A 22,765-nucleotide genomic window follows, 5' to 3' on the forward strand; every position below is an offset into this window, starting at 1 on the left:
GCATCGAGCAACATATCATACTAGCGACAGTCGGACGATCGGTGGACACCACGCATACACACACTGCCTGTAGACTCGGCGCAGCTAACTGTATCTACAATATATGTAGCCACAGTCGTGTTTCGTGATCACTGATGAGTCTGAACAAGTTGTAATTGCTGACCTCGATCGATATAAACTTACGCGTTGGACGAGTTACAGACACGTCTCTGTCGTGCATGGCTTCGCAAAGATTCGCAATGGCGGAGCACAAGCGATGAAGAGAGAGTTTTCGGCACTGTTCTCTAGTTATGACCAGTCGCTTAAATGAAATATGAAACCCGCAGGTCTCATCAAAAGCAACTGAACAATGAGAAGTCAGTAAAATGGAAGACACGAAGGCTGTTTAGTGTCTTGACTCCTGTGGTATATGCCAGTTGGCTGTTGTTTCAATTAGTCAGCGCAGTTGGACAGAAAAAGCACAACTGCGGCTGCTGCCTGTGAATCCCGCCTGGTTTGCTCAAAATCAGTGATTCCCTGTGTCCAGCCATTTGGACGACTGATTTCGCGCAACAGTAAAGCGAATACTGATAGCAGTGCCATGCAGAAGTAGTTAGGTAAAAAAATTTATATATTTTATGGGCCATGGGTTAGATTGAATTGTGCAGAGGAGCCTCGCATAGAAAGGAGTTGGCGTTGAAGGGGCAGACAACTCAGAGAACACCAGCCGAAGGCTTGGTCGTACCAAGTTTTAGTGAGCAATCAATAGCAGGCGGAGCAGAGAAGAGACATGTCGCACTTCGATTTCCCCGCCTGATTCTCCAGCGCATCCGCCTTCCAAGCGCCGACAAGAACTGCCTCCTGTTCATCTCCCCGCGCAGAGGCGAGCAGACATAGGTCCCAGCCTGCGGAGGAGTAAAATAAGGTGACGTATATTCGCGCAGCAGACGGCGAAGAAAGTTGCGGGTGGCAAGTGACGATGACGATGAGCGCTCTGCAGGCTGTCGGAATAGAGCACTTGGATCGAGCGTGCAGATACGAACGCGGCGCCGGCGCGTTGAGCGCTGGCGGAACAAATTAGACTTCGGACCGACCCCCTTGCATTCGAGCAGTCGACGCCGCTGTCGGCCAGCGCGGCCGCTCCCAGTCAACGACAGACGCGAGTCGCGGACACCGAGGACGGCAGAGCGGCCGTGACGATCAGGGGCCTGCAGTTAAATGAGCAGCAGGAAAAGCTACTGTAAACTACTACTGGGAGGACAGCATGCGAGATGCAGTGCGGTCTGCAGCGGACGGAGTTGCGGCGTTTCGCGTCGGCGATCCGGCGATACGGCGGCGGCAGGGCCGGACGGTCGCAGGCACTAGCCGTATTCCATAACGAGTGTGCAGGCGGCAGGAAGCGCAGAAGCTCAGCTGCCAGCCGCGATGCGTGCAGGCAGCGGGGGAGCGTAGAGTGCTGCGCGCGGCCTGCTAGTTCGCGCCCAGGTGCGGCGGGTCATTCAGCGCCGCGCTGCGCACTCTAACTCGCGCGCGGAGGACTTTGCTTGCACCGCGAGCGAGCGAGCCCGCATCGTCTATACCGCTGCAGCACGGCCAGGACAGGCAGCGCCGTCCGGCGGCCGCAGGAGCCCTGCGACGCGGAACACGAGCGCGCCGGTGACAGATCTGCGGGCGTACAACGCGGTGGGTTTTTAGCCGGACGGCAGCGACGACGACGACCGTGCATGGAAGACGACGAGGACCAGCGCCGAGCGGAGGCGGCGACGCGCGAGTCTAGAAGCCAAGAGCGGGCCGGTCGGCCGCCTGTCTGCGGCGCACCGCTTTCGGCGTCTAGCACGTGCACCGCCACGCGCTGCCCGCGTTAGCGCAAACCTTATGCGCCAATTCGAGCTGTCAACTCCGCCCGAGCCACATGCGCCTCGTGCAGGCACCGACCCTGCACGCTCACTGACTTATAAGATCCCCCCGCCCTCGGGGTGTCGACTGCTTCCTTGTCAGGCCCTCGCTCTCCTCTCCAGACATGGCATCCACCGCTGTCGACAAGAATTACGGACTCGTCTTTTTCGAGTCCGGCTACGGCGCTGATCTTACTGCCGACTACCAGGATGACCGCAGGCTCGGCCCCTCGGATCGCAGCGAGTCCCAGACTTCGGACTATTCGACGAACGAAAAGATCCAGGATCTTGAAGTCCAGCTGCCCCACAAGCGTGGCTCATATTTTTTTCGCTACCTGCGTCATATTGTCTTCACTCATTATCGAAAGCTGTTCACCATTGTCGCTACCGGTAACATGTGCGGAATCATTGTTTACCTCGCCCGATACGCCAGAAATTCCCAGACCGAACATCTTCTCGGCGCTGTCACTGCTACTACTGCCAACATCGTCGTAGGCTCGCTCTTCCGAAATGATCATGTGGTATGTCGAGCCGGAATTGCATGTGCTATCAGCTGCTAACATGCGTAACAGATCAATATGCTGTTCATTCTTTGCGCCAGTGTCCCCCGCCGGACTCCCCTGTGGCTGCGCACCCATTTTGCACGAGTCTTCCATTACGGTGGTCTTCACTCCGGCTCTGGTTTCTCTGGCGTTATGTGGTACATCGTCTACATCATCCTGCTTGGTCCCGTCATTCGACACAACCCGGATAATATGGCTCACATGGGTGCCGTCATCGGTCTCTCCTATACTGTGCTCGTTGCTTTGCTCTTCATCATTATCTCCGCGTACCCGACTATCCGTATGAAGTACCACGACTGGTTCGAGCGTATTCATCGTTTCGCTACTTGGATTGCCGTCATGCTTCTCTGGTGTCTCGTAATGGTTCTCGTCGACAGCAGCAGCATTCTGCACCAGCGGTCGTTTGGCAAGGAACTCATCCACTGGCCGCCATTCTGGTTCTTGATCATCCTCTCCTGCTTGCTTGCGTACCCGTGGTTGTACCTCCGCCGTCGTCGTGTCGGTGCAGAGATCCTGTCGTCCCATGCTACTCGCCTCCACTTCGACTACCAGCGCATGTCTCTTTGCCAAGGTATTAAGATTTCCGCAAACCCGCTTCTGGGATGGCATGCTTTCGCTACTCTTCCTGAGCCTGGTGGCGAGGGTTTCTCCTGCATCGTGTCTGGCATCGGCGACTGGTCCGAGAAGGATGTCGAGCAGGGTGTTGAGCTGTGGACTCGTGGTCTCCCTGTACACGGTGTCTTGCGTATTGCCACCATTTTCTCCCGCGTTATCCTGGTCGCTACTGGTTCTGGAATCGGTCCTTGCTTGTCTCTTCTTATGTCGCACTCTATTCCTTGCCGTATCTTGTGGTCCACCCGCGATCCCGTCTCCACCTACAGTCAAGTCATTCTTGACGAGGTCTACAGAGCCGATCCAAGTGCAGTCATTCTTTCATATCAGGACGTCCGCCCAGACATGGTTTTGGAAACTTACAAGCTTGTGCAGGAGTTTGACGCTGAAGCTGTCTTCATCGTGTCGAACCCCTCAACGACCAAGAAGGTCGTCTACGAAATGCAGTCCCGCGGCATTTGTGCTTACGGACCTATTTTCGATTTGTAGGCTATATTTTGGCGGTTTTTTTTGGAAGTGACGGTTTGTATCTAGCTCTTATCATAGGTGTATATGGTTGTTGGCAGAGTGATTTGGTCTTTTGTTCAGTTCTGTATAAGTCCCTCGTTTCGCATAATTTAAAAGGTATTGATAAGTTATGCGTGGCGGCTTAGCAAGAATGATGACATAAACGAGGGGTTATGGGTATGTGGACGGGCCAACTACTCTAGAGGCAGACGGTAAAGTTACTGCCTCCATGACAAAAGTTCGCCATACGAACTTGCATTCTCGTCTTTCCCGACGCGGAAAGTGTAAGCCATGGGTATGCAAGGAAGCGCAGCACGCTGGGGGCTTTTGGAAACAAAGAAGCGTCGTCGCTACGTCGTACATGGCTTGTCCACATGGGTGCTAGGATCGCCCGACGCCGCTCACTGTCGTCACAGCAAGGAGGGGTTCGGCTGCTGGACATGTGCCCTCTGTGCGAGCTAACTCTTCGCGGTGCGTGGCGTCGCGCGGTGCACGCCGACGAGCTAGACTCGCGAGTTTGAGCTCAAGGAAGACGAAGCGTCGAGTTGTAGCTACTGCAGTCCGCCGTCGCTGCGGCACCATCGTCGAAATGCTGAGCCACAGCGTGCGGCGGGCAATCAAAAGTTTGCTAGCGCAGAGTTTACGCATGCAATCAATCAGAGCTGCGCCGCTGCAGGGTGCTACTTCGATCTGCGCAGAGTGCAGCATGGAGTCCCTCGTCAGCCAGCGCCTTGTGCCAGCCCGGTCGTCAACAACTGTTATCGCGATTTCTGCATATTTCAAATGAACTCACAACAAGCCGGAAGCGGCCTGGAATAAAGACAGCCGTTGGGAGCAAGGATTGGGCCACGCTGTGCACGCGTCAGAAAACGACAGCAGAAACTTTACACGTCAGATTTGCTTGCGTATTCTAGAAGCCCTGCCCCTGGACGCAGTCCTAGAATAGAGTTTCCGACCACATGCATATGTAGCGCGTGGCAACGCGATTTTCTTCTAGCGGGCAGCTAATCTGTGTGTCAATTTCAGCTGCAGCGGCGGCACTGAGACACCGCCCTCCCGATCGGGAGAAGCAAATCTCAGATGGACAGAGCGGCGGCTGCAACCTTGTGAGCGAAGATTTTAATCGTTAGAACAGAGAGCTTGGTGGTCGGTCTTGCCCTTCTGCGCAGACGAACAGTTAACTGCTCCCGGGACGGGAATGCCGCTGACATTTTTCGCCTTTCCTGTAAATCAAGACGGATCTCAGTAGGTCTCCGGCATCCGTTCCTGGGTGTTCTCGAATTAGTAGCAGATTCTGCGCAATGGTCATAGCCAGGAAGCTTAAAAGCAGCAGTTGTTGGCTACACAGCCAGCCTTCTCCTGTGCTTCTCTACAGCCGGCGACAAGGACAAGCAGTGCAAGAAATTGATTTGTTGCAGCGCGCAGATTATCTCGACCGGGGTCATGCAGAGTTCATCCCGTGTCAATGATCGTAAACGGCCAGGTCTCAAAACGGCTGAAGGGCAAAGTTTGAATGCATAGGACACCAATTTGGCGCTAAACCCGTGAAGGAATAGTTTTACGTCCCGCTCATATGCAAGTAGCGCGTCTCTCGTTAGGCAGCGGACTATCGCTTCGTCGCCGTTTCCACACTCGGCACAGATCTCCCTTTCCGTCGACGGTGACGACGGAACGTTTTTTTTTTTTTTGTAAAACGTACAACAGGCCTCAGTAACCGAAGGTGACGAACTGACAATACAATCGCTCATTCGCCGATGTTGATGCTTTGTTCGACCGTTTCAAGTGCGTTGCAACCGGGATGTCGGCTTTGGCGGCAAGTAGTACGAGACATGAACACGAGCTCAGCCGCGGATGATTCGCGACGCCCAGTAAACTCCGACGACCGGGGTGTTCGCTTCGGGGACGACAATCACTAAGCCAAAAGAAGTTAACTATCTGCAATTTTGAGTTCCCACAGAGTGAACTTCAAGATACGCATGGCAGTGACCTTCTTGCTCGCACAGCAGCTCTTTTCGGACGACAAGTCTGGCTCTGAGTTCCCGTATGATCAAATTTATGCTACCGATTATCGAAGGATGCTACAAAGCTCGAAAGTGTGCTGCGAAATTAAAATTCAGATTCTCCTTCTTTTCTGCAACGCAAAAAAGCGGTAGGCTGCAGGACTTCACAATAGCTTGCTCATGATCGCATATACGCACTGCGAATCAGGTTAGAGCGGGCCCCGCCTTCTTCAGGCTGGCCCGCCGCTCCAGTTTTCTGCTGCTGCATGACGCACCGCCGTCCTGAAGCTGCACAGCGACGATGTAAATCTCTCCACAACTCCACAACGCAATCAATGTGCTAGCTCTACTTCTTTCATTCCGAATCTAGCTAAGAAGCATACTTGCAAGAATCATGCAATCAGCCTAGATTCTGGTGGACTATGAAATAATGTAAATCCGAGGAAACACGAACACGAATAATGTGCCCCTATGTTTCAATGTTTCGACGTTGGCCATCAATTGCGCCTTATCCACAGCAGGCTTCCTCAAATTCTGCCGTGCGTCGTCATGCGATGGAATCGAATGTTCTTCTCATTTCATCATCTGTCGTGAACATCTGATTTTCGCAGAATCAAAACGCGCAAATCTCGTCTGATTCGTCGCTAGGTAGAAAGCTGCCAGATGAGCGCTTAAAAAATGGAATCCGTTTCAGCATGCGCATCTTGAGCTTTGGTTTGGATGCATTTTCCATGCTATTCTGGTCCCGGTTACTGATATCGCCAAGAACTCTATGCGTAGCGGGGGGTGTGAGAGAAAGCTCGTCGACTTCGTCGTCGTCCTCATCATCATAGCCATCAGAAATCACGACGTCTGGCTGAGTTAAATTTGTTGATTCGGCGGAATACCTACTGTCCCCACGATCTGTACATTCCGATAGACGGCCAGAAATCCTTGCCCGTTTGGGTGAGTGTGGTTGTGGCAATGATGAATGCGTCACCAACCGATTCCGTCTGCCCAACAATGGCGAGTCCTGGGTGAATCCGCGCCAAAGATCCGTCGTTAAATCAATACCGCGGCTACTCTCTTCTTCGCTCTGGCTGTCTGATTGCTTATCCACATCTGCAGATCCGAATGTCTGTCGTATAGAGTTCACGGTTGCCGGAGTTGACAACACTTTGAGGTACCTTGCTTGCACACGCCGACTAGACCGTGGAGTTAGGCGCATCACAGAAGGCGGTGGAGGCGGGAAGATATACGAATCCGAATAGTCGTCAGAACTGGAAGGCGATCTGGACGGAGAACATTGCGTGCCAACGGCTTCGCCAATTTGTTCGTCTAGACTCGCAACGTCCGTCGGGCTATTGGAAGTTTCGTCATCTTCAGTGGCAATGCTTTCCATATCCTCGCTTCCAGCATCATCGCTAACAACGTCGTTCTCGTTGCTCCGCGGCACTTCTAGTTTCATTGGTGTTGGCTGTCGCTCAACCCATTCTTCCAAGGTCTCGTCATATACCCAATTTTTCGTATTCAATAGATGATTAGTTTCAATCGCCCGTTTTTCTAGTTCCGTGCGCCACTTGACCAGTTCGAGATCTCTTCGAAAAGCTGGAGCTGCTGCAAAGAACGACGCAAGCGCGACCGAAAACTTTGGTAGCTCGGGCATCAAATTTTCCACCAGCGGCCGCACGTGTAGGTTCAAATCAGGAAACACTTTGGTTAGAGGAGACTTCAGACGTGCGCTGATTGTGAATGGGGCTGACGGTGTTGCGCTCGGCGCGTGAAAATAGTCCACGAATTCGTCTGGCGGTGCCCCTCGGAGTAGAGTATACTTGATGCACAGCAATTTCCATGCCAGCGTAAAGCGCACGGATGCTTGCCCGATAGAATCGAGCAATCGCATGATAAAACTCATCTCGAATACATCTGTCCGCATGCATACCAGTGTAGCGAGGCGTAGTAAGACAATATTCACCTGATGAAGTAGTGGGTGGCTTGTACTTCGAATTTGACGGCGGCACAATGCAAATATATATATAATCAAATCCCGCAGCTTGGCGCCTCGATAATATATACTGTATGCATCGTGTTCGAGTAAGCGGTAGAAGATTCCCATGAAATTCGGATGGAAGAGATGTTGTAGAGTAATGTTTGGGATGAGGTATTCAAGTAGAATCAATGGTGAGAGGTTTACAACATCGCTAAGGTCGCAGTAGAAGTCAAATTGCGTTAAGATAGTGTCTGGAGAAATGGTTTCCAGCAGAGACCGAAGCAACAGACTACCCATCTCGTAGGCCTCAAAGTTCGAGCAATCCACGATCAACGCGGGCAGCAAGTCTTTCAACAACGGCGCATCTCGTGCTACAAGCGAAACACCATGCCCAAGTGCAATGTATCGCTTATAATAATCCAGCACATCCATTGCATCGTACCATTCATCCTCGGGCACGCTGTCTAGAGTATATGACACACATTTTCCGATATTCACTGCGGCCTTCTGGGCTAGCGTACGAGGCACCTCGTAAGAGCGCGTCATAAAGTGATGAAATGCGTGATATATAGATCCGTAGCAGGTATACAGATCTGGAGGAGTGTGATCGCGAATAGAGAGTAACAGTAAGTCGGCTTGAAGTCTCTGTATTTCTGGAGGGCGTTGTTCGATGCCGCGCGTCGAGGGCAGCTTTGGTCTGCCCGCGCCTCTAGAATTTTGCAACGACGCATACTTTGTGTTTGCGCGCGCGACATTACGATGGCCGTTGCTCATGCCACCCAATGCTGATCGTGTGCCACTGGTGCCCCACGGCGATATCGAACCGCTGTGACTAACAGGCTGCGCGAGCGCGGGATGAGACTCGAGCAATGCGCGAAGTGACTGTAGCTTTGCCGAGAGCGGGCGCAGTACTCGGTGACAGCGCACGGTAGTCCATCGCGGAGCAGGCGATGTCGTATGCTGGGATTGCATTGCGTGGTCGTGGCTGTGCTGTGCGCACGTTGCAGCGTCATGGACGGTGGAGGTGTTCGCCGACGCGTGTGTGCCGCGTGTTGATGCCTGACGTCACGCGCCGAGTGGCAGCTCCCAGAAAGTTGTCCCGGATTAAGCTCTGCGGCTGTGGGTTGTGGCTGCCTTCGCGACGCTGAGAGCTCGAGAGCCGAGGCACTCTGAGATTCTCCCTGCTATTTCGACATCACCTATATATAGGCTGCAGTCTCCATTTGCCTAGACGTCACTGTAAAGCGTCACAACTACTACTTGCAACAAGAATCATACCATCATCGCCTCGACCAGAGTCTGCGTAACACATGAGCGAAGCAGCACCGGCGCCGTCAGGGCATCCAGGCCCGAAATCTCAGCAGCCACCTGCTTCTAGCACGGCCCAGCCGAAGTTATCGTACGGACCGACGACATTGAAGTACCACATAATACGGCAGTCCGAATCAGACTTTACGCTCTCGACCAATCCAACTGCGAAACACTACGACGCTAACGTTGGGCCTACGTACGCTGCCCGCTTGTCAACCTTTGTTCAGGGCACCGCTCCCAACAACCACGACATCGACGACCACGACTCCTCGTTTTCGCTCTTGATATCCGTTCATCAGTATGATAATTTTGACGAATCTCGAGGACTTGATCCAAAGAAGACAGATGATCTGGAAAAGTATCTTGATACCACGCTGATCCCCATCGTGCACGTCCAGAGAGACGATGGCGCAAGCACCATGTCCGTGACCGTGATGGACGATAACGGGCAAACAAGCTGGAAGACAGAGATGCAATTGCACTCGGATCCATACACAGGCAAATCAAAGTTTGTGTTTGCTGATCCGTGGGGCAAGCAATGGGCCATTGTCGGCAAAGAAGAACTCACGGCAAGCATTGGTTTCTTAGGACGTGATGTATCTTGTGCTAATAACAAGTTCAGTGCGAAGGGTATACTGGTCCTGGGCTCATTGCAATTTTGGAGCGGAAGAAGTTGGCCGGTCCCAAGGTGATTCTTATGGTGTTAGTTATAATCCCTGTTCAAAGCTAACTCGCGCAGGTTGGATGGCTCACACTTCAGGAGAAAGCATTGGATATGCTTGACATCATGATCGCCACGCATATGGCAGTATATTGCTTCTGGCATCTCGAAGTGAGGCCGTCACGACTGGCTTCAGTTGCGACAGGGCTAACGCCCAGAGGAGAATCATCGAGCCGAAGTCGAGCGAAGAGATTGATTAGAAGATACAAGCCTGGTGGTAATCACTCTGATGATGACAGCTTTGACAGCGCTAATGACAGCGACACCGATCATATCGCCAACGGAGTTCAGAAGGTGTCTATTGGTAGCAAATCAGGGCCACACAATGAAAGGCCACCGTTGCCAACCATCAGTAAACCAGCTGCCGTGGCACCAGATCAGTCGTCTAGGATGCGGTTACAGCGAAAGGAAAACAGGAAGAGCGCCAGCATTTCTCCAGGACCGGCAGGCTCATGTGACGCAGGTAATCTCTACGCCCCTGTCGCACAATCTACTGCATATGGCGATTTGGATTCTCTCCCACAGCAAGGGGTCTATAGTACGCCACCAGAACGGCTTCCTTCTTCGATGCGAACATCGCAGCCGCCACCGCCGCTGTCGGTATCTTCTTCGCACAGTCCACCACGGCAGGCTACTCGATCTGATTCAGCGGGTTCTCAAGATTCATCCTTGCGGCCTCTTAGGCTTGTAGCACAGGCAGGTCGTCTCTCTCCGGCACCAGAGAAACCGCGACGACGCTCTGTAATCGAGCCTATTGCTGGCTTATACCCGATGCCTCCGCAAGCTGATGATAGTCGCGCTCGTTCTCCGTCTCGTAAGCCTGCAAATTCTTTGCAGCAGCCACATCTACAACCACCATCGGCGCAGGCATGGCGGGAACAGAGCCCTGCAGCTCAGTTTAATCCATACGCTGCCACGCCCTCGCCAGGGTCAGCGCGGAACTCCCAAGTCAATATCGCTGGCAGTTTCTCAACCAGCACGCCGGCGCCGGATAAAGCAAGTCAAGCATCTGTTGCATCTAGTACGGAGAGCGGATCGTCGTATCATCGGGTTTTACACAGGTTTTCATCAAAGCCCGGAACAGGTTCTCCTACAGGATCTGAACCCGACGCGACTAAGAAGAAGCACAGGAGTATGTTGTTTTAAAGAATTTAAAAAGCGCATTCTAGCGGATTTTTTTGGATTAGGCTTATGTGGATTTTATAACTTGGCTTTGTTGTACAACTCACTCGGAAATTGATTTGTTAACACGGCAGAAGAGTATATAGAAGCATATCTCATTTCCAAACTAGCATTCGAAACCAAATCTACTACTGCAAAGTCATTGCGTCGTGAACGCTTCAGATTTAACTATCTTCTTGTCTACTATTAATGGTTCTACCCAAACGCGTCCAGGTATAGGTATCATGAAGCCAACTTTCTGTTGATATTCTTCATACGCCGGATATTTCTTCGCCGAGATTTTCTCTGTGAGATCAAACGAGCCTAGGCACAGGGCAGTGAATGCTAGAGGAGCAATCAATGTCCAATTTAGCGGACAGCCACTACAAGTTGCACCCCAAAGATACAACATGTACCATATCAGCTGCTCAAAAACGACGTTTGGGTGCTGGTATGCAAATCAGTAGACATTTAACGATGACAAAAATTATTCAAATTTACCCTGGAGTAAGCAAATGGGCCTCTAGTGCAGAAACCGCGCTCAATTTGTGCTTTCATGTACGGCTTCTTGATTATGCCAGTCGCTTGGTACGTCCGCTTTGCAATCTGGAAGTCTAGGAGGAGTAAGTTAGCACTTGCTTCTGAACGGATCGTGGGATCGTAGATGTACAACATACCTTGTTGATACAATTCGTCAATAAAATACTCAGCCAGTACGACTGCATATATCGCCATCGCAAGCATCCAATCGCTGCTTCCCATTGGCGTGCTTCCGGCGGCAGCAATATATATTCCAGGTGAGGCATTGTTCACCAGTAACATCGGCTGAAAGAGCGTTACATAAAATATGCTGAACACAAACAGTCTGACGGGATGGTTATTCATGCTACTCTTGGCCGCTATCCATCTATGGTCATCAATACCGCGAAAGCCGCCTCGGTCTGCGAACGTTTTAGTGAGGTGGTAAGACCAGAGCAGCAAGGCGGGAAACACGACAAGCAGCCGAATTGGTACAGTGTCGGTAACATAGTTGTGGACTGCGTAGTATGAAAGTGAAAAGAGCGTTACGAATGGCCATATCTTGTCAGTCTGCGCGTGTTAAGTCAGCTATATATCGCTGCCACATGAACAGAGTAGCTCATACCAATGTGAAGTCAAACTTTTTAGGACCCGCGTAGCATGATATGAACACAATAATGCAATAAGCCGCAGTGATAACAGACATGCTTGTATATGGGTGACTTGCGACGTAGAATTCATTCCATCCAATCTTGCCAGAGAGGAAGAGCTTAGCTAGATCAACCTCTATCCGCAGCGATGTTCCCAGCCATAGTAATTGCATACTGTAGCAGCTGAACTATGTATGCAGAACCTAGGGTCCTGACAAGGTTGACTCAGTCTTTTGATCAATCAATGGGCTGAGAACTCATTAGAGAATGGCTCGCTTATCAGCAATAGTCGATTTCGGGATCGTGAATCGAATTGGTCTAGCGACGCCGCATACACAGGGGCAATTTCCTGGACAAATTCATATATCACGTGATGCATCGAACTTGCCCCTGATGAATAGGGCTTTGAAGTCCCAACTTATGTCAACATGGCTGGGCTACGCGAGAATGACTTTTAGGAAGGGCCATACCAAGGAGAAAGCACTGTTTCCCGTCCGATCAACACACGTTAAGCTCCTTTGGGCCTACTTAGTACTGCGGTGGGAGACCACGCTGGAATCGTAGGTTCTCTTCTTTTTGTTTTTAGCCAAATTTGGATGATTCTGTCGATGGCGGTTTGGACGCGACTTCCGTGCAGCGTCCTTCGCTTGAGCCAGCGTATCACAGACCTAAACGGCAGTATGTGAATAGATTGCTTGTAACTTAGTCCAACCATATTTTGCGTCGCTAATCTTTTGAGAGCTTTAGAAGCGGTCACAGCTGCAGTCTCGATTGACATTGACGCCTTAACCTGACGCGCATCGAACAGTCGGCGCTGTGAACACTGTAAGGAAAAGTCCGGGTAAATCCCTCTGACGTCGGCGGTTCACAAATTGTGAACGCAAGAGAAATTTCGACCAGGTACACGAGCACAGCCAACGCAGAGACCGTGTACCACGCAGATTGTACTCACCGCCATACGAAGCACGATGCCGAAAGCTAAGAAGCCACACTTTAAGGAAATCCGCACTGCCGGTCCAACCGCAGCGGGCGGAGCGTCGTCCGTCGTGCGGCTCCGTAAGAAGATACGCGACATTGAGCGTTTGCTGAAGTATACTGCGTCAAAATCAGACAGCGAGCACCAGCACAAAGAGAAGAACACAATGGCAGTGGCTCGCCGGGAGCAAGAGCGTGCTTTAAGTGCGCTCAAGACGGAGTTGCACGAAGCGGAGTTCCGAGCGTCGGAAAAGACACTGGAGAAGAAGTACCAGCAAGTTAGATTTGTCGAGCGACGAAAGGCTGATAGGAAGATTGTGAAAACCAGGCGAGATTTAGCTGCGCTCGCAAGTGTCGACAAGGCAGATATGGCAAACCAAGCCAAAGTCAAGGAATTGAAGAAGAAGCTGAAGACTGCAGAAATTGAGCTCTCATATATAGTTCTGTTTCCCATCGAGAAGAAGTACATCTCGCTGTACGTGGACAACGGACTTGAGCGCGTTTTATCAGCTGGATCAGACGAATCTGAAAGCGGAACCGACAAGCAACGGAGGGAATGGTGGAACGAAATATCACAAAAGGTGAAGAACGGAGAGGTAGACGTGGACTCATTATTGTTTGGTCACTCTAGCGGTCACAAGCCACGGCGGCCAGTCCCACGCAAATCAACGGCAGAAGAAACCAACGCCGTGAAAGAGGCAGAAGCAGTTGAGGAAGAGGATGAGTTTTTCGAGAAGAATTAGGGAATTGTATACTACTGATGTGGCATGGGCTGATCTTACACATGGCGTTACTAAGGATAAATGGAAAAGTTACCTAAAGTTTGGAATGTAACCATTAAAGTATGTGGCTATTACGTGCATTCGTCAAAAGATTTGGGCGGTGTCCCCAGCTCTTACAGCTACTACAAAAAACCAAACAGCATCAAATGAAGAAATATATAGAAAAGAAACACAATGAACTCCGGTTAACAAACGATCGTTGAACACCCATCAGTCATTCCAAACAAATAGAGACAAAAGATCAATATGCAATGTCTATGAAGAGCAGCTAAGAGAAGAAGTCGAAGAGATAAGGTGGTCGATTTTGGTGCATCCAAAACTCAGCTTTCACGGCGGACACGCATATATATCGACAGCCAGTAAGTTAGGTTTGATGGAGTGGATGAAAGACTTGAGACGACGCTGCATATGAAACCTATTGTACCCGATAAATGATGATGGCCCACAACACAGTATCAGGCGCAGAGCTTTGTTAGTTGTTGTTGTTATTGTTATTGTTGTTGTTGTTGTTGTTGTTGTTGTTGTTGCCACCATTCAGGCACTTTTGCCACGACGGCAGACCACATCCAAAGCCAACCAGGACGTAAATGAGGCACACGACCGCAATAATGATAAGTGCCAGGAGCTTGTTATTCTTCCACCACATCTCGCGGCGAAGGGCGGTTGAGCGCTTGCGGAAAGCAAAAGCGGTCTGATTCATGTGATCGGTCTTATCAACAAGGTTCTCGATGCGCTCGCCGCGTTCGATGACACGCTCGATGTTCTGAGACATGATGTCCTTGACCTGGCTGATCTCCTGGCGAACAGTATTCACTCTGTCGCCGTCGCTGCTGCTGTCAGCCTTGGTCATGAGCTGGCCAAGTGTGTGCGAAAACGATGCAAGCGCGTAAGGTTGGTCGCACTGGCCCACCTGCTCGGGCGTGAAGCTCTCGTTGAACTTCTTTTGAACATCGAGGAGATAAGCAAAGGGCACGCGACGAGGAACGGTCGAGAGGGTGATGGCGAGAAAGGTGAGACCGTCGGGAATGGTCTCGTTCGCGGCAGTGGTGATATAGTGCACCAGCCAGTTGTTGTGAATGTACGTCAACTAATGGACAGAGTTGCGTATTAGCATGAGAACGGAGTGGGGAGGCGGTTGGCGGACACAACTAGACACGCACCTTCTGATCATCCTCGGCCGGAATCTTGGGCAGGATCAACGCGGCCACAGCGTTGGCATTCGAGCGCAGAGGTGCGTAGTCCGCAAGGACGGTGGTGCCATGGGCGACACAGGAGTAGAGGACTGAAGCGACGGTTGTTAGCAAGACGCTGCGCGGATAAGCACTGACCAAGCGGTGGGCGACGAACAGTTGGAGGCAGGCATTGCAGCGCAAAGTAGTCACGGTATATTAAGAAATAGTATCCGTGCCGCGGAGGTCGTAGACGCAGATTTGGGTGGCAGTGAGGTGCTTGCTCAGGGCGTGCAGATGGACACGGATTATCGGGACTGCGCGGCGAAACGGAGGACGATGGGCTGGACGGGGATTACTTTGGAGGTCAGTCTGGCCCTGGCATAGACGCAGCAACGTTGGTAGACTTGTTCTCACGTGATGCAGAGCACGTGAGTGTAAGCAAGGGGTTAGGTAGAGGTAACGTGACAATTCTAGCCCGGTTGTTGCCGTGAGCGCTAGCGGCAACATGAGCAAGGGCCGCGCACGTACGGGGCGGGGTGAGCACGAAGGCTGGGAGTTTAGCAGCATGAGGAACTGAGGACGCTGAATGCAGGAACTAGGAATGATGATGCTGTGGGGAGTTCAGTGAGCCCATTCGGCCTGTCCACCGTGAGCGGTGCCGGTGCGGAGGCGTTCGAGACCAGAGACAGTCGCTTCGGGGGATCGCGTCCTCGGCGCTGGTAGCGGTGGCACTGCGCGCGATCGCGAACCCCCGCAGCGGGGTCCAGATCTGCGATGTGCGACAGGAAGACCACGAGGCTGCGGCGTCAAGGGCGCATGATCGCCGCCCACAGCACACGCGGGCGTCTCGACCACGCGATGAAGCGGGGAGAGGCAGACGACTGCCGACAAGGGACGCGCACACGGCGAGTCGGGCGGGACTTGGGAGCCGAAGGCAGAACGGCGACGGGCGGTGTTTTGACTTAGCGAGAGCGGCCGCGCCACGACACCGCCGCGCGAGGCGGTGCGTGGCAGCATGACGGCGGCGCGCGCCACTCCTGAGGGCAAGTCTTCTGGCGCAGCTCGCTGTACTGCACTGCCCGAGCGCGGCGCGAACGAACACGGAACGCGACGCAGGGCGGGGGCCGGCGACGCGGGCGCAGCAGCAAGGCACAGCGCGCCCGGCGGACCCCCAGCACCAAGGCCAGTCGCGATGCCGCAGCACGGCCCTTCGGCGCCGCCACGTCCTCTTAGCACTGCTTCTGGCCACCTACCCCCGCAGGCCGATCTGCTTGCTCACGGCCCCGCCGGCCCCGCGTCATCTGTCGCACCGCCGCCGTGATCTCTTCTCCTCTCGCCATCCTTCTCCCTCCCAGTTCCCCTCCGTCCTCCTCGCAACGCCCTCCGCAGCCTTCACTGGCCATGCCCTACGAGGCATACATCTCTCTGCTCCTCAGCGACAGCTACCTGCCCGGTAGGTCCTCCGATCTGATCTGTCGACGGACTGTGGTGCCACACCTCTACGGCTACTTGCGAGAACCGCTTCACCCGCCAGTCACCTTTCTGCGAGACTCTCTAACATCATCTTCAGGCGCGCTCACGCTCGCGGCTGCACTGCGGAGCACCAAAACCTCCCGTCCACTTGTGATCCTCGCCGTCGACCGCGAATTAGCCCCGAGCACACTGGCAGCTCTCGAATCAGCCTATGACGACGTGATCCACATCCCCGCACTGGCAAACCCCAGTCCCGGTAACCTGTTTGCACTTGGCAGACCAGATCTCTACTTGTCGTTTACAAAGATTCTTGCATGGAATCAGACGCAGTATGACAAGCTCGTCTACATCGACGCCGACGCCCTTCCTTTGCAGAACCTGGATGATCTGTTCGACACTCCCGGTCGACTCGCGGTAAGTAATACTGTTTGATTTCTGGCTTCTTTGTTCGGCTTTGACTAACAATGACGGGCAGGCTGCCCCTGACGCTGGCTGGCCCGACATTTTCAACAGCGTGCGTGTTTTCATCGTCCAGTGCCGGCTGTTTCTACATGCTCACACTTGCCGCCACAGGGTGTCATGGTTTTGTCACCGAACAATGCAGACTTCGTCGGACTTCACCGTCTGGCCGAGTCTGGCAGGTCCTTTGATGGTAAGCTACGCTAAATTACGGGGACCTTGCTCCCGGAGCACCGCTAATTTGCTCTCTACTCCCAGGCGGAGACCAGGGCCTGTTAAACGAGTATTTCGGGACTGCATGGACTCGCCTGCCGTTTCTGTATAACGTTACGCCGACGCCGGCCTACCAGTAAGTTCCTGCATTCCCCTTCTTGTTTGTGTCCAATTGGCGCGTCCCGTTGCGGCAGCGGTGTCTGAGCCTGCGGTCCTGCGCCAGTCAGTTTTGGGGCGCCACCGACATTTCCGACCGCATCTAAGCGCACCGCGTGTTCGTCATGCAGTCCCCTAACCCGACCGCATTGCAGCGCGGGGGCCCTGATCGGTCGGGCCACCCTCTGCGCGTTACCGAGTTCGGCCTAGTGTCGTCCGCAGCATTGCTCTGCCGCGCGAAGTTCGCCGAGCAGCATAATCGTCTTGCAGATTCGCGGTCCGCGTTAGAGGATGTCTGTCTGGATTTATCCCGCTTCTGCCGCTCTCTTTTCCGCCATTCGTGAGGTGTTGTGTTCGGGGGGCCGAGCGCGTGTCATGGCTTAGGGTTTTGGAGAACGCGGGGACCTGAGTGGGAGGGGTCTGAGACGCTGTTCGTTCTTACGTCACTCCCGCGCCGCACGGCTGCCGCCTGCATTACTCTGAGGGTGCTGCTGACCTATTTTGGGCCGCGCAAATGCTAACCGCTGTTGCTATCCGCTAGGTACGCTCCAGCTTTTCACCACTTCTCCGATGATGTCAAGGTCGTCCACTTTATCGGCACCTCCAAGCCATGGACCAGAGTAGTACCTCCAAAGCCGGCTGACGGCGGCGTTGTGCCAGAGTGGTATTTGCGGTCCAGTGCAGACGTAAGCGAGCGGCTCTTACGCAAATGGTGGGATATCTATGACACCGTCGAGCAGCAGCAGCAGCAGGTGGTGGATTGGGATCACGTTGTTTCGGCGCCGACTGGTGCTGAGTACCCGGCGTACTTACTGCCAGTTCAGAGCGTATCTGAGGAGCCAGAGTCTGCACCGGAGACCAAGCCAGAACCTGTGTCTATCGTTACCGAGCTGCCACCTTCCACCGACGAAGCTGCTGCTCTGAGTGAGGTGGCACAAGAGCAAGTGCTTCCCCTTTCTTTCAGCCGGCTTTCCGACTGGGATGCAGCAAGATCGGCACCACCACAACATGGTACAGGAGAAGCGGTGGGTCTGCCTGTGAGCTTCACATATAGCAACGTCTGGGACTCGCCATATGACTTTTCGCGTGATACCCCGTTTATTGCTCCTCCCGTACATCATCCTCAAGAATTCATCCCGCCGCCCCCTCCTCGTGAACCTACGCCACCGCCGCCCTCGCCGCCACCGCCGCCGCCGCCTGCTGAATCGTACTGGCGTCCTCCTTCTCCATCTCCACCTCTCAACCACCCGCCTCCCGAAGAACATTATCATGAGCCAGAACATATTTGGCAGCCGACTCCTGTATGGCACACACCTCCTCCCGTTCTCCGTTCTCCGTCACCGCCTCTGGCTAGTCCTCCACCACCACCACAATCGCCTCCATTACAACCACCACCACCACCACCTCCTCCTCCTCCTCCTCCTCCTCCTCCTCCTCCTCCTCAACGGTCTACTACACCCCTCCGTGAACCATCGCCCCCTCCTCTTCCAATTTTCCCTTGGGAATTGCGAGATGTTCCGCCGCCGTCTCGAATATTTCCGGAGGATATTGCGCGACTGAAGGCCAAGGCCAATGCGGAAGCTAAAGCTGCTGAACTGGCTTTGGCGGCTGAGACTGAATCTATTGACGCTGAGTTAGTGGAGGAAGAAAAAGCTTTAGATGAATTGGAGGAGCGCACACTCGACTCAGTTGTTGAGAAGAGGGTTGATTCTACAATGCCTGCCGGAATTTCTAAAGATGAGGAGGCGATTGATTTAACTGACGAAGCATCTATCCAAGGAGAGCACGAAGACGCGACCGAAGACGTTTACCCTGATGAGGAGCCTGTCAAGAGCGACGAAAATTTGGATGAAGAACTTCGAGAGGATGAAGAAGAGGACATGTTGTTTTCTGAACAGGAGCCACAGAAGGCGTCACCGACTTACACTATATCAGCTGAGACATCGCCTCTCACATCTAACATGAACGGAATGCCAAGTTCATACAATGCGTGGGACAGAGATCCATCAATTTTGAACTATGCGCTGCGGTTCTCATCGAATTTTTTGGGGTTTTCTTCAACATCCTCAACTAGTGGTGTACCAATGGCCCCTGTGTCTGTCCGTCGCAGCTCTTTTTTTGGAACTCGCAGCAATGACGATAAAGCCGAGGACGCGTGGGTAAGCTGAACTAGTGCGAAATTCTATGTGTTACCATATTGACTGATCTAACTCAGGATCCATCGAAGAAATTGGACGAGTTAGTAGAGGAGATCACTGACCTAGCGCGTTCTACAGCTTTACTGGCTCAGCAGCGGCAAGCTGGTCTTCTGCTACCGACCGTGCAGGACAGTGAAAGTCACTCATCTTAAAATCCAACATCAGCGCACATGGCGGCAGCTCCTACCGCGTGAATATAGATTGTGTTTTGGCATTCGTGTTTACCTGCATAAGTTGGCTTTATACTGTGTTTGGATGCATACTCAAAAACTCATTTTGGCATTTTGTTCTTCCAGTAAAAGCTATTTCATAAGCCGATTGTTCATAATTGTCATTTCTAGTTGTTGCATTGTTCCTTCCCTAATCAGCCTGCCGAAATAGTAACCTTTTGCTCCACTTTTCTCATGCTGCAGCTTTTGGACAAAAGTCAAGATCCTTAAGACTCACCCAGATCATTAGTAGATTACGACGGCGTCTACCGCTGTAGCCGTGACCTGAGGGCAGAGATGTGAAGTCACAGCGTGGTCACAGAATGCGGCGGGGATCACAACTTTGGTCAGGGCCAGCCACTGCGCTGTGCTATCCGAACTCTCTTTAGCACCACTTCAATTGCGCGCATCAGCAGTAACGCGACTCAAATAGCAGCTGCTTGGCGGTTATATTTCGCAAAACGCGGACGACGACAGGATCACGGTTTGCAGCGCTGGTCAATGACCGTGCTTCTGGACCAGCAGTTTGTCCTGCTGTCCACGCTCGCCGCTGCCGTCGCTGCCGCTGCAGCTGGGCCGGCTCTTGCGCAAGAGGACATCGTGTCGCCAATGCTTACCGCTGCGAGCGCGGTGGCCTCGACAGCGTCGTCCACGATTATGACGAGCATGGCTTCCGTTAGCTCGCCAAATTTGACCGCAGTGGTCACTAATATAGCTGCCGCGGCAGCCGTGGCGATAGATGATTCGTTGGCATCACAATCCGCCACGATAGCTCCAGCGACAGCGTCACCGTTCATTTCTCAATTCTCGCGGATTATGCGGTCATTGGCGTCGGTCATTGTGAAGCAGACCTCCGAGGTCGATATACCGGATCGTCGCATTGGCACTTTCGTAGCCTACCTCACGTCGCCGTTTGCGCTTCTGTGCATGTTGATGGCCGTGATTCTTAACCGCACCGTCGTTTTCGCGTCCGTCCGTCGCCCTCAGTCTCTTCCGGCCTCTGCACGACTACTCATTCGGTCGGTGGCGATTTTTCAGCTTGCTCGTGCGAGCTTGCCCCTATTCACGGCATTGAAGTGCTACTCTCCCGGTCTGGCGCCTTATATTCCGGAATATTTCGCGATCGATGCCGCTGGCGGTGAAAAATGCCCTGGGCCTGACATTCTGTGGTACCTCTACAAGGCTTTCTGCACGGGTCATTTTGTGGAGACATTTTCGAGCGCCTTGCAAGGGCGCATGCCGTCTCCTGATACTGGGATGACGTTGTTTGAATATTCGCTTGCCTTTCAAGAGGCGCAGTCAGCGCAGAGACCTTCAGTTGAGGTGCTTGTCATTTCGCTGATATGGGCTATCAATTACCTTACCTTTTTGATTATTTCGGTTCTGGATCTGCAAAACTATAGGGTGAGTTGCGATTGTGAATTCGTTCTCTTGTGCATTGACTGATACACCATAGCTCATTCCTTCTTCCTTTTTTGGCATTATTTCTCTTACATATTTTGCTTTGTCCACGTATAATGGCCGTGCGCAGTTCTTTCCTACGGTTTGGGTCATCGGATTTGCTCCACATTTGGCGGTTCTCTATGTTATTATCATTTGCGGTGCTATCTATTTTCTTGCTTCAATATTCGCCGGCGGTCCTACCAACCTGCAATCTTCCGTGCGCACGGTTAGTGTTTCGTTGTCAGAAGACTTCTATTCGTGTTTGCTTAAGCTTGGTGTCTTTGTTCTTACTTCTGCGTCCGATGCTACGTATATGGCGGAGGGACCTTCGCTCGCTATTCCGGAGACAACCTGGATTGAGACATTAGATTACAAGAACCGCGCGGGCTTTGAATACATTAATGAGGATCCGCTTAATATCGGCGCGGATTCTACCCACAACACAGATGGTGAATACGAGCACGACACGAAAAGTCTACGGAAGAGAATCAAGTTCACAGCAAATAGCACAGGAGACTATAACACCATATTAAATACTGGCTTTGGAATTGCGACTACCCGGCAAGGCAAGAAACGTGGAAGAAAATCTGGAGGGCGGCATGGTATTCGCGCAGGGCGAGGAAGTTTCCATGAAGTCGCTGGAAATGGGGCAACACATTCTGGATATGCCAGCCACAATGCGCGTGTGGGCGCCGGTGTTAACGGTCGTGATTCTTCAAATCGTCAGGTTTCGCGGTTTAGACTCGTTGTGCTGGTTTACCGTGTTCGCATGGCGTATAAGCTTGTCTCCTGGTGCTTCAAGTTGTGCGTTAGCGTTGTAGTTGGTGCGATATATAGACTGACACGCAAGCTTGGCTCGGAGCAAGCGCCTGAGCAAAATATCGTCGAAGTACTACAGGAGAATACTGAAGCAGCGGACAGACTGGAGGCAAGGATATTATCGGACGATGATTATTACGCGCTCTTCTTAACTGGTCAGCAGCTCCCCGAGGATGATCTTTCTGGTGATTTTGAGCCATCTGACGATGAGGAAGACGAGGACTTCTCGTCGTCGGAAGCTGAAGATGAAAATGCAGCTACTTCATCATCTTCCTCGTCCTCGCTAGTGACTTACTCAAGAGAGCTGAGACAGCCACAACGAGCTAATTACGAGACATCAGAACTCTACCCAGAGCTGGCAAACACTGACATCTCCCTTGCAAGCTTGCTGGTCCCGCGAACGCGAGAGGAAAGTCAATTGGCACATGTTATGACTGCGCACTTTATGGCGAATGAAATCGTGACGAGAGCTAAAATGGAGGAGTTTGATGAAGACTACTATCCAGATGATTCTGATTCTGATGGATTATTTGATGAGGAAAGCGCGATGCTGATATCATTGATCAACGAGCGGCGAAGGAGGTCCGAAGGGTCTGGCAGCCTGCAACAGAATGATTACGATCCTTTTGATGGCACGGAGACCACATCATCATATCGGCCGTCTCTTTGCGTCGTATGCCACTCTGCACAACGCGACATCGTTCTGTGGCCTTGTAAGTGTCTTGCGGTCTGCGAAGAATGCAGAGTCAGTCTTGCGCTTCGCAATTTCAAGGGCTGCGTCTGCTGCCGCCGTGATGTTGTTTCATTTTCACGTTTATATGTGCCTTAAAATTTCTTTTAAAATCTCGTGTAGGCGTCGAATTTGAATTGCAGCTATCAATATTTCTATCTTTGCGCAATGTCGGCTGTTGTGTTATGCGTTTGGCTTCGTGTTTATACTTTATCGTCGACTGCTCGATATTCATGGCTAGAGCTCTCA

General features: G+C 52.5%; 8 protein-coding genes across 8 annotated transcripts; 5 read left to right on the forward strand and 3 right to left on the reverse strand.

Moving 5' to 3' along the window:
• The first annotated feature begins 1,915 nt into the window (after window positions 1-1,915).
• V1518DRAFT_411894 (uncharacterized protein) lies at window positions 1,916-3,673 on the forward strand. The gene is made up of 2 exons (XM_066902970.1): window positions 1,916-2,395; window positions 2,447-3,673. Exons 1-2 carry the CDS (start codon window positions 2,000-2,002, stop codon window positions 3,536-3,538), a joined length of 1,488 nt encoding a protein of 495 aa, XP_066761257.1. The 5' UTR covers window positions 1,916-1,999; the 3' UTR covers window positions 3,539-3,673.
• Window positions 3,674-5,939: 2,266 nt separating this feature from the next.
• On the reverse strand, window positions 5,940-8,648 carry V1518DRAFT_158770 (uncharacterized protein). The gene has a single exon (XM_066900798.1). The coding sequence runs from the start codon at window positions 8,495-8,497 to the stop codon at window positions 6,170-6,172; it is 2,328 nt and encodes a 775-aa protein (XP_066761258.1). The 5' UTR covers window positions 8,498-8,648; the 3' UTR covers window positions 5,940-6,169.
• A 26-nt stretch (window positions 8,649-8,674) lies between these two features.
• On the forward strand, window positions 8,675-11,073 carry V1518DRAFT_411898 (uncharacterized protein). Its single transcript, XM_066902971.1, has 3 exons — window positions 8,675-9,405; window positions 9,459-9,524; window positions 9,576-11,073. The coding sequence occupies exons 1-3, from the start codon at window positions 8,836-8,838 to the stop codon at window positions 10,701-10,703; spliced, it is 1,764 nt and encodes a 587-aa protein (XP_066761259.1). The 5' UTR covers window positions 8,675-8,835; the 3' UTR covers window positions 10,704-11,073.
• V1518DRAFT_411900 (uncharacterized protein) lies at window positions 10,740-12,196 on the reverse strand. Its single transcript, XM_066902972.1, has 4 exons — window positions 11,863-12,196; window positions 11,396-11,807; window positions 11,220-11,332; window positions 10,740-11,166 (listed from the first exon to the last, which is right to left on the reverse strand). The coding sequence occupies exons 1-4, from the start codon at window positions 12,058-12,060 to the stop codon at window positions 10,879-10,881; spliced, it is 1,011 nt and encodes a 336-aa protein (XP_066761260.1). The 5' UTR covers window positions 12,061-12,196; the 3' UTR covers window positions 10,740-10,878.
• A 399-nt stretch (window positions 12,197-12,595) lies between these two features.
• On the forward strand, window positions 12,596-13,835 carry V1518DRAFT_440401 (uncharacterized protein). The gene has a single exon (XM_066906413.1). The coding sequence runs from the start codon at window positions 12,856-12,858 to the stop codon at window positions 13,603-13,605; it is 750 nt and encodes a 249-aa protein (XP_066761261.1). The 5' UTR covers window positions 12,596-12,855; the 3' UTR covers window positions 13,606-13,835.
• Window positions 13,836-14,116: 281 nt separating this feature from the next.
• On the reverse strand, window positions 14,117-15,007 carry V1518DRAFT_425630 (synaptobrevin-domain-containing protein; the record flags this gene model as incomplete). The annotated part of the gene is made up of 3 exons (XM_066905929.1): window positions 14,117-14,731; window positions 14,805-14,926; window positions 14,992-15,007. The coding sequence occupies 3 exons, from the start codon at window positions 15,005-15,007 to the stop codon at window positions 14,117-14,119; spliced, it is 753 nt and encodes a 250-aa protein (XP_066761262.1).
• A 900-nt stretch (window positions 15,008-15,907) lies between these two features.
• Window positions 15,908-19,762, forward strand: V1518DRAFT_411911 (nucleotide-diphospho-sugar transferase). The gene is made up of 6 exons (XM_066902973.1): window positions 15,908-16,269; window positions 16,387-16,703; window positions 16,765-16,803; window positions 16,863-16,941; window positions 17,007-17,097; window positions 17,659-19,762. Exons 1-6 carry the CDS (start codon window positions 16,218-16,220, stop codon window positions 19,283-19,285), a joined length of 2,205 nt encoding a protein of 734 aa, XP_066761263.1. The 5' UTR covers window positions 15,908-16,217; the 3' UTR covers window positions 19,286-19,762.
• A 161-nt stretch (window positions 19,763-19,923) lies between these two features.
• On the forward strand, window positions 19,924-22,615 carry V1518DRAFT_440403 (uncharacterized protein; the record flags this gene model as incomplete). The annotated part of the gene is made up of 3 exons (XM_066906414.1): window positions 19,924-20,928; window positions 20,981-22,072; window positions 22,100-22,615. Exons 1-3 carry the CDS (start codon window positions 20,026-20,028, stop codon window positions 22,613-22,615), a joined length of 2,511 nt encoding a protein of 836 aa, XP_066761264.1. The 5' UTR covers window positions 19,924-20,025.
• Between the last annotated feature and the right edge of the window lie 150 nt (window positions 22,616-22,765).

The sequence above is a fragment of the Limtongia smithiae genome, assembly GCF_038497785.1.
Source record: "Limtongia smithiae strain NRRL Y-17922 unplaced genomic scaffold V1518scaffold_2, whole genome shotgun sequence".
NCBI classification, from domain to species: Eukaryota; Fungi; Ascomycota; class Lipomycetes; order Lipomycetales; family Lipomycetaceae; genus Limtongia; species Limtongia smithiae.